General features: G+C 39.7%; 1 protein-coding gene across 1 annotated transcript; it reads left to right on the plus strand.

The window, feature by feature from the left end:
* Positions 1 to 4: 4 nt before the first annotated feature.
* ATG12 (autophagy related 12) lies at positions 5 to 4,147 on the plus strand (the record flags this gene model as incomplete). The annotated part of the gene is made up of 3 exons (XM_017731399.1): positions 5 to 148; positions 1,626 to 1,688; positions 2,041 to 4,147. Coding segments are annotated over 3 exons (267 nt in total), but the record flags the coding sequence as incomplete, so codon positions are not given.
* Positions 4,148 to 10,342: the final 6,195 nt, after the last annotated feature.

Consider the following 10,342-nt stretch of genomic DNA (forward strand, 5'->3'; position numbering starts at 1 on the left):
GCTCCCCGCAGTTGATGTGCTGCTGAAGGCCGTGGGCGACACCCCCATCATGAGGACCAAGAAGTGGGCGGTGGAGCGGACCCGGACCATCCAGGGCCTCGTGGACTTCATCAAGAAGTTTCTCAAGCTGATGGCCTCAGAACAGCTGGTACGGGCGGGCACCGGGCGGGAGCTGCGCGCGCAGGGCCCGCGCTGTCATACCCTGCGAAGACGCTGGGAATCCAGGCTACAGCTTCCTGTGGGAAACTTGGAGTAGCAGCACCGAGAGAACTACTCTAAGTAGACCCCAGGGTGTAATACTGGGGAAAGGTGTAGCAGCGCGGTCTGGGTGTGCTCGGCACTGACCTTTGGACTTTTTGCAGTGTCTGTATTTCTTGGTGTGTGATGCTGCCAGGCAGAGCTGTGTGCACGCTGGGCAGTGGAGCATCCCAGGGAAACATTCCTAGATACCGTGGACCCGGGAGGAGTTGGGTGTAGAGATGGAGTATTTGAGAAACAGTCCAGAGTGGGATCAGCTTTCTGAATCTGAGTGCCTGTTTCCTTCAGAACTTACATCTACAACAGTTTCGTTACTGTCATTGGACTGATTTTGCATTTAAAATGGGTAGCTGGGAAGTGTTTGTCCTTGGGCAGCATATTGCCGGTATTATTTATGAGTTCCTTCCTGTAGAAGTGACTAGCCAAAGTGCCCTCATGATAACACTGAAAGAGCTGGAAATACAGTTGCACTGATTATGTTGTTCTGCTGTGAGCTCTTAACATCCATACAGTTCAAAGTTTTTATTTAAGATTACAGTTAAAGCTAGACTTATTAAAGTAGTCAACTAAAGTGTAGCTGAAATCATTCTGTTCTCAGTTTGGAGGACTTTATTTAAGTGTGTAGGCATAAATGCACTGGCCTTTTCATCCACCTGGAAATCATGAGGGGTTTGCTTTTCTGTGGTTTAATATCTCAAAGAAGAGTGATAGGTAAGATATTAACTAGGGGCATTCTCAACAGTTTGCTTCAGTAACTATCATCTCATTGTCTCAGGATAAAAAAAAAAGCATGTAGTCTTCCTGTGTGGCTTAAGCCTATGGCTATGCTTCAAGAACAAAGCCCTACGAATTTTATATCTTTTATTTGGAAATAGCACAGGATGTCCCAATACCCACTGCTACCTTACACTGCAGATCCCAAGGCCTCTCTGACATTGTGGAGTGGCTCCTATGTGTGTAAATGCATTTGGAGCAGGAAGTGAGAAGGATGACATGAAAAAAGAAGAAATGTTTCTAATTTCTGTCATGGCCATTCTAATTGAGCAAATCTGGAATAGTGTGAGTGGTATGGGTTGAAATAGGAGCAAGAGCTAAACCAGTGAGTTCCCTTTGTGGTGCTGTATGGGACAGTAATGGGTCAGCTTGCAGGAAAAGGAAGTCAGCATGCTTACTTTGGCTTGGTCTGGCTGGCCAGGTGGCTCCTCATGGTCATGTTCCCGTCCATGCTGAAGTGAAGATAGTAACTGGTGGTATTCTGTTATATGCTTAAAGATTATAACAGAGCTTTTGACTGTAGAATGATTCTTCTGTGCTCCCAGTGAGATCTCTTGTGAGATCTCCATCTTTTCTCTCTAATTTTCTTACAGTTCATATATGTAAACCAGTCTTTTGCTCCATCTCCAGACCAAGAAGTGGGGACCCTCTATGAGGTAACTTTCATCTTAAATATCCTTTGCAAATGTATTTCACAGGATTTGTCAGTACACCTCTAGCACTTGAAATCTGTTACTGCCCCTAGCAGTAATAGCTTGCATTTAGTGTAGTGTACTTGATATTCACAGATCTCTATAAATATGATCCAAAGAGATGTGACTTCATGCGGTCTCTGGAAATGCATTCCTTCATGTGCAGCATGCTGTCATGCCTCATTGTAACAGAGAGCTTTCTCGTGACAATATTTCATTACACATGTATCTGATGGGAGGGATTTTGTTTGTTTTGCTTCGTGTGTATGTTAGCCATGAATAATTGCAACAGTTCTTGGTTTTGTTTTCCTTGCAGTGTTTTGGAAGTGATGGCAAGCTTGTACTGCATTATTGCAAAACTCAGGCATGGGGATGAATGACTGACAACACAGTTGTTCAGGTGTTCTCTTCAAAAATGGAGAAAGGACTAATTTAAGCTGTAAACACACAGAAAGAGGGATGTTTGCGTTGCTGCCTTTGAGCATATGATGCAGGTGAATAGCATAAGCAAAGAGCTGCCTAGGCTATCTGTTCACATGGCTTTTTCCTGATGTACATTTGGGGTGCAGAAAAAACACCTGCATCTGCCAGTACTCTTGCTGCTGACTTCTTAATTGCTGTATCTGAAGGGAAACTATTTCACTTGTCTGGAGGACTGACTGGACAGCTCTGTATATGCTGTACTGATGATAAGAGAACCTTTTTATTAAAAGTAATGTCTGTTGTGCATGTAGCCCGGAATTCCATTTACTTCTGACATGTACATCTGTTGTGTGCATCCTGTTCTTTGTGAAGCCTTCATCTTGAATATGCATTATCTCATAACATTTCAAGACAGTATTTTTATTTTTTTCTTGTAATATATAGGAATTGGCATATTGTCTTAATTTCTCCACCCTTTGGCTTCATAATGTTGGTCATGTAAGTACCTCATTTATAATGGCACAGCATCATGAGAGGCCTCAAAATACTTCCCTCCTCCACAAATGTAGTGATTTGTTGAAGGCTGAACACTTCAGCAGTTTTCAAGGTGTTTCTTCTGACGCTGTGTAATGACTTGCATCTTCAGTTGAATGATGCAACTAGCTGTTCCATCTACCATTCATGAAGAAATAGATATGAGGTGCTTAAAACTTACTCTATACTCTTTTTGACTGCTTAACTTTCGTGTTCACCAGCTGTGTGGTTCACTAACAAAGTAGAATGCAGTTTATATTCTTTGCTAAGTCATAGCAATGAGGATTGACTTGGGGTTTTTTCCATTATGGAGAGGACCTGGTATCTTGACTTGGGTACTGACCTTTGCTTTTATTTATTGGAGAGTCTGGATATGAGGGGTGGGGATTTTTAGTGGGTTTATTTGAAATGTCTGCTGTACATGTTTGTTTAAGCTGAACCAAATTAAATGTTAGTTGTTTGCTTGCAGAATGTTCTTGCACTGGATGACAGTTTTTGTCCCTGATGTAATCCAGTTCTTCAGCACGTACGGACAAAACACCCAGTTCTAGTTTAACGTGTGTTTGTACAATAGTCTTGAACTGCCAATTCATACGTAAGTGGTTTTTACATAGTTTCTGCAAGCTGTGTATTGGATTTTTTTCCACCTCAGAGGACTTCTAAAAGAGTAATACTGAGCTTAACTTACTGATGTTGCTGCAGTCTGCATGCAGCTTGCATGTATGTCACAGTTACACAGGCACATGCCCTGAATGCTCGCTATGTGAATAGCTTGATGTATCTTGGCGCTTTTTAAGTGGAAAACTTGGATTCACTGCATTAAACTAATAGGGCAGAATTGGTTGTAAACTTAAAACTTCAAGTAATCCATACTTTTGCCTGCTCAGAACCCTGATCTCATGAGTCTCCATCTATTTAAGAAAGCTGTTGCAGAGGGAAGCACTCTTGATTCTGTCTTGCTGGGAAATTGCTTGCTTAGTTACTGTGAGGCTAGCACACCCTGGATAGCCACTAGAGGGTACACAAGGACAAAGGTATTTGCCTAGTTTTATCTAGGGCTTTTTTTCAATCTTTTTTGTAGTATATCTACTTCCTGGCCTTACAAATATGAGTAGTTTGTTCTCCCGTGTGACAGTATGTTTACCTAAGATAAGCTACTAGTCTGGTTCTCTTTAAAGAATGTTCTCTTGGTGCCTTTCACCTCACTTGATCTTAACAAATGAAACTACTGATAAACTGCAGATGTGCTCTTCAGAAGTGATGCAAGAAGGTTGATGTGTGTGTGTATGTTTGTATGTATTGGGGGAGATGTGTTTTGGTTTTAAAAAATAAAAATACATCAAGATCTTGAAGAAGAACTGTAGGTTGCTGTATCCTGACAGCTAATTACAGAAGGTTGTAATTTATACTGAATCTATAAATAATTTTTATCCTCTGAAGTTGAATAAAAAAATCGTTTGCCTTGATTCCTCAAAACGTGATAATCCAATAATGTAAAACCCATAGTAATGGTCTGGATTTCTTTCTTTATCACATCCATTTAAGATTCAGCTTGTTCCCTGAACAATACTTAATATTACCATTCACTTCAGCATTCTTCTGCTCCTAATTTTTCTCCAACTCCAAGAAATTTTTTCTTGACCCCTAGTTTACCAGTATACAGTGAGTACTCTAACCTGATCCAGCCCTTTTTTTGTGTTTCCTCAGTGCTCCTAAGTGGCTGCCTTTATTCTGTTACTTTTAATGACTGCCAGTTCTGGTTCTGCTAATTCCCCCATGTAACTTCTGTACCTTCTTTACAGAGAGAGTCCTCCTTTTTGCCACTTTTCCCTGTAGTTTTGTACCTTGCATCAGGGACCTAGTCAGTACTTACCTCTGGTAGCTCTTTAAGGACCATGGACTCTTTCTGTCTGGAGTTGAGGTGTGACTTGAAGTGGCAGAAAATTTTCCTTGTTCATATTCTTAAGTAACAAACTAGACTGCAAACATGTCATGTAGATAATGTGTCAAGTGAACAAATAAGTGATTCCCAGTACATTGCTTGTGGAATTTGCAAAAGGTATGTTAAATCTCGTATTTTTAAAAGGGACAGTTACAGCTTCTAAAATCACAATGATACTGAAATGCTTATCTCTTTTAAAAAAGAGGTATTTCCAGTAAATTAGAAACATCAAGAAGCCCAAGTAGATCATGAGCTGCGTTCTCTGCATTTCATATCCCTTGAGCAAAAGTGGTGACTGTTACCGTTTAAGTGACTTCAAATGCTAAAGTGGGAGAAATAGGATATGAAAGTAAGGACTGACTCTTGGACAGATCAGTGAGAGTTGTACAAAACAAAAAAAAAGTCTATATTTACTCAGAGATTGTGTTCCATCAAGATGGTACTATACTGATATACTATACTGGACTGAATTGTAATGTAATTTAATTCACTTGATTTAATGTAATTGAATTAACAGAAAAGGCAAATTGAAAAAATTCAGTAAACTAATTTTTAAAGACTAAGAAATAAGAAGTATTGGAAAGGGAAGTTATTACACTATTTTTATGAAAGACCTAGTACTTTACAACATCCTGATATTAAAAAATAATGCTATGCAAAATTCAGTTACTGTGTTTCAGGTTAATAATCACCAGATGCAAACCCTTTAAACTGTGAGGCACTTCTTTTATGAATTATTACAATGGTTGAGAGAGACTAGCATTAATGATAGAACTATAATTTGTAGCTTGAACTAATCTTAAATGCACATGGAAACCTGAAGGAGCTAAATGAAACTAAAGTTACCTCAAGAGTGAAATGATAAAATACACAGTCGTGCCACCTATGTGCATACTGAGAAAATGTCATCATTTCCAAGACTTCTCAGATAACTACTGCTAAGATTTTAACAGAAGATGTGTCTGTGTTAATTATCCCCACAACTTAATCTTGAATGTACTGATAACGCAGTAAATTCACGGTGGGAGGGGTTGGAAATCCACACATGCATTCTTCAAACTCCTTCCAAATCCAAAGCAGCTTCTTTTTACTGATTGTTGCTGCTCATGCTTATTTTGCAGATCAAATTCTGCCTGTTTGCACAACTTTTTGGGTTACGTTGTTCTTGACTACCCTGAAGTCTCAGTTACTCTTCTGGGATGTTGTACAAAGGTTATTCAAGGCACTATCATGCTACAACATCTGTATCTTGGGGCTGAGGAAAAAAAAGGGGGAGGGGGAGAAATGCCTTTAGCTCTGGGTTTTCTCATGAGGAGTGTGACTATTACAAGCTTGTATAAAATTCAATGTGCATTAGAAAATGAGGTGTTTTCAACCTTGTTTTATATTGGATCATTAAGAGAAGAAAAAACCACTTGACAAGAAAACATGTAAAATACGTTTCTCATTTGCAGAGACCATGCTTCAGCTTTGCTAGTACCATATTTAATATGCTTCCAAGGCTAAATATTATTAAAATCCTCGCTTTGCTCCTGCTTTAATAGCCATAACACTTTGAGATGTCAGATGCATCTTTTAGTCAGAATTAGAGAGACAAAAGCTCATTTAGAGATTGTTTCATACTAAAATAGGTGGTTAAGAAAGGTTGAATCATACTTTTGACTGAGACCAACATAAGTATGTTAAAGGCTTAATGTTAAGCCTGTCACAGTACATCTGTGTCACTAGACTCAATAGTGCCAGGAAATTTTCTGGGATGCTGTAGCTCAGTCATCTGTACAGGTAGTTGTTAGAACAGTTGCTGGCACAGATTTTGGCCTGTGCTCACTTCAGGAGCTGGCACGGTATCGTTTCTGGTGGGCAATTTGGATGTAATCAGCGGGTTACGGAGTTTAGAAGGTAAATAATGTTGATGTAATCTGTTCTTTGCAAGCTGGCCCCTGTGCCAGGGATCAGTCCTTGGGATACTTGCTAGGAACACAGGTGAAATTTCAGGTGAGATTTGATCCCTTGTATGTGCAATGAGAAGAATTAAACTTTGGGAAGAAAAACATGGTCCCCCTTCCAACTTTGGGAGCAATCTAGGAACTTTTGTTTAACAGTTCTCCTGCATTCCCTCCATGCAATCGTCTAACTGGCTCTAAACTGGTAGGCTCTAAATGGCTACCAATAGTCACATTCATCAACATTTTTTAAGTATGCAGATTATAGATGGTGGTGAAGTTCTAGCTATACATCTTGATTCACTCATACCTTTCTTTATTAATAAAGTAGATGATGAACATTACTTAGTAAAATTGAAAAAAACCAAGTACAGGAGTCTCGGAGTCCTTGTTCTGTATCTTCCCATGGAATAATTCCACATGCAAATTGTTTATATATGTGTGTATATCAATTAGATGGATACGATGTAGAGCTAAAATATAATTGCATTGAGGGCCTAACCTTAAAAAAAAAAGGTTTGAGTTAACATGTTCCAATTGCAAAAATCAGTATATGATGTTTAAGCAGACAAAGATGTCTTTCCCTTGAACCGTGTTTGGTAACACAGCTAATAACCGTAGCAAGTTAAGAGCTCTTAATGGGAAACCTCAAAGAAGAAAGAGCTCCAAGCGAAACTACACAGTAATACTGCTAATGCAGAGGCTAGCCAGCACTTCAGCTTTCTCATATAAATATCATAAATTGAAAAAAACCCACAAACTTATGTTCAAGTGTCTTTCTCGCAGAGAGAAATGTCAATATTTTATATTTTGTTTATAGCACACACATGGTGTATTAATGTCCCACCAAAACTGGATCAAACTGATTTCTTCCAAGAGTCCTTTCTGTACTGTGTGATTTAATGCCTCACAGCTCTTCACTGCGTGGTTTGGAGTTTGTTTTGACCTTCAGCAGAGCACATGCCATTTACTAGTTTTTGGTGTTTTCAGTGTATGACATGATTTTGGATGTGGTGTCCTCATTTCACTCATGTTTTACTGCACATTTTTAGTCTGAAGATGGTGTTTAGCTGCATGATGTTTGATACAGTTTGTTCTCAAGATTTTTTTGAGAATGGCTGTGCATGCAGCAGTTTTTCATGTAAGATCTCTTATGTACTGAGTGATCAAGGTTATATGACTGAGGAACAGCTGCACTGATACATTGACTCATGACAACATTGAGTCATATAGTCCCAAAACTTGCACTACAACTGCAGATCCAATTTTTCTCTGTAGAGCCCTCTCTAAAAACATCAGAAGCTTAGGTGAACAGAGACTTTCAATAAAGAGATGACTTAATAAAAGGGGTGAAAGTCATTCTATCTGGAGGAGGAGGTGTAAGTACTCATTATGGTATTGAAGTGCTATCGCCTGGCCGGGCTAACGCACCAAAGAGACACAGCATTGTTGTTTGCCACAACAGTCTGGTCATTCAGACCTTGGATCGCACCTTCAACTAGCTCACAATTTTTATTTGGAGTTACAAGATGTAAAATAAAGTACAGTCACAAGCTCCATTTGCAGGCCTAGTACATGGTGCAAAGTCTCTTAATGCTGCAGTTTGTTAATTCCATCAATCTTACTTGAAGATTTTCCTCAATAAAACATGAGAGAAACCTTGTGAGCTGCACCCCAGTGGTAGACAATGTGCCAATAAGTGCTTGAGCACTTTGCTGGTAAGTGTATCTTGGAGTTAGATGTCATGTCAAATGATTGCTTGATCTGCTCACACCTGTCTTCTGGGTAATAGTGGAGTGCTCAGGCATTTGTACATAAAGCAAAGTTTTTGTGGTTAAATCCCAAACTCCTATTTTCCAAGACAAGGTTTTAATACCTTGAGAAATACATGTAATAGTTAATTCCTGCAGGGGTATGATTTCCAGCAATAAAAGTGCATAAAATCCTGCAGTCTCCTTTATAAGAATCACAGCTGAGGATGTGAAAACAATCTCCATGCTGTGTGGATTTCAATGTTCTCTTATTTTGAATTTTCAGTGGAAGTTAACTGCTGTATGTGCTCAGCTCCTTGTGCCATTTCTGTTGCTAGGGCAGAAGCAAAAGCACAAGTTGGAGGGGCATAAATATTATTCCTAATGGTGTTCAGGCAGCCACGTAACCAACTGTAGAAGTTTTGAGGATCAAAAAGGATGTTGAACAATTCAAAATTAAAAGTGTAACTGTATAAACTCTAATAAACAGCAGCAGTTGGAAACTGCAGTAAGTAGATCCATCCAGATCCCTTACTTGTAATAGAGGGAGGTGTAAAATGTCCTTTAACTTCTACTAGCAGTACTTAACTAATGATCTCATCAACACTGTTGAAAAGGAATCAAAGTACTGAGCTGTCAGTGGTTAACAGCAGTGGCATAACACTTTTTTCCCCTCTGGATTTAAATACAAGAGAAAATACCACCAAGCACAGGTGTACAAATAAGCAGAGAAATGTAACTGCTGGAAATTAGTTTCTATCTGATCCTATGAATATCAGAATAAGATAAAAAGTATGTGAAAACTCACTGTTCGTTTCACAGCCCATTATTGTGATCCTTAAAATTTATTCTTGTGAGACATTTTATTCCTTTGGGCTGTATTTCTAATAGCCACCAAAAGAATGTGAATTCTGCCTTTGAAATAAATGACAGGATATTTCACACTAATTCTAACTCTTTGTAACATGCGGCAGTTTTAATGGTGCTGTATGAGACTACTCAGGCAAGTACTGGAAAAAGGTGCTACTTGCCCATACAATCTTTTGAGACCGCCAACCAAGAGCTGAAATAGACCGGAGGCAAATTTCATTAAGAAATAAGATGTTCATTCTTCATTGTGACTTTTAACAAGTTACTAAGGGAGGTGATGTGTTTGTTCATTACCTGCATTTGTCCCAGGAAGACTGGACATGGCTGCTGAGATCAGTGCCACGGTTGTGTTTCAGAGATTTGGGATAGTCTTAGGTTCTCTCAGACCTTAAAAAATCTCGATACTGAAGTTTCCTCTCTCACACACATACCAACAATTATTTAAAAAAACCCGATAAGGTGGGGTCTGATTTGTGGGTGCCAGGAGAGGTTCTGTAGTGGTGGCTGAAAATGTACCCTATTGGGTACATTGATTGGTATTTCACTCCAGTGCGCTAGATCTCAGCCCCATTTAAAACTGGGAAGGTACTCCTGACTGCAGTGAAACCAGAAATTCATTCTTGAGCTATATCTACTGTATTAATGGCGCTTCTTTTTGTCATGCCTGTACTTTTATGTACAGGTCAGGGAGAGGGAAGAGAAGGCAGGAGTGCTAAAAATCCCTCAGTGTAACTGTCTGTGAGGGAAATCACAAGCTGCCGGTGTCGTGAGCACCTTTGAGCCTCAGAGCTGCAGCAGCCCACACCACCGGTCTGCTTACTTCCAGCTCCACAATCACAAGGCAGACCTAAAGAGCTGAACCTTTATTTCTTTTTTAGAAAGAAAAGATGGATTTTCTTAAAACACAATTCTATGGTGTATAGTGAATTCTGTTGCCAGAATTCATGACCAGTGTATTCACAGCTGAAGTGTAAAGGAAGATGGCTGGCAGGGCAACTGCTCCCTCTGCTGCCAGCACGTAGGTTTGACAGGCTGAGGAGTGATAGGACAGTCTGTTGTCTTAGCACGGTGTCTTGTCCCATTCACTGTGTTTCTGAGTGTCCTCCTGAGTGGAGGTTACGGCAGCCCTATGTGACTAATGTGACTTCAGAGTCC

The sequence above is a fragment of the Corvus brachyrhynchos genome, unplaced genomic scaffold, assembly GCF_000691975.1.
Source record: "Corvus brachyrhynchos isolate BGI_N302 unplaced genomic scaffold, ASM69197v1 scaffold614, whole genome shotgun sequence".
Classification (NCBI taxonomy): domain Eukaryota; kingdom Metazoa; phylum Chordata; class Aves; order Passeriformes; family Corvidae; genus Corvus; species Corvus brachyrhynchos.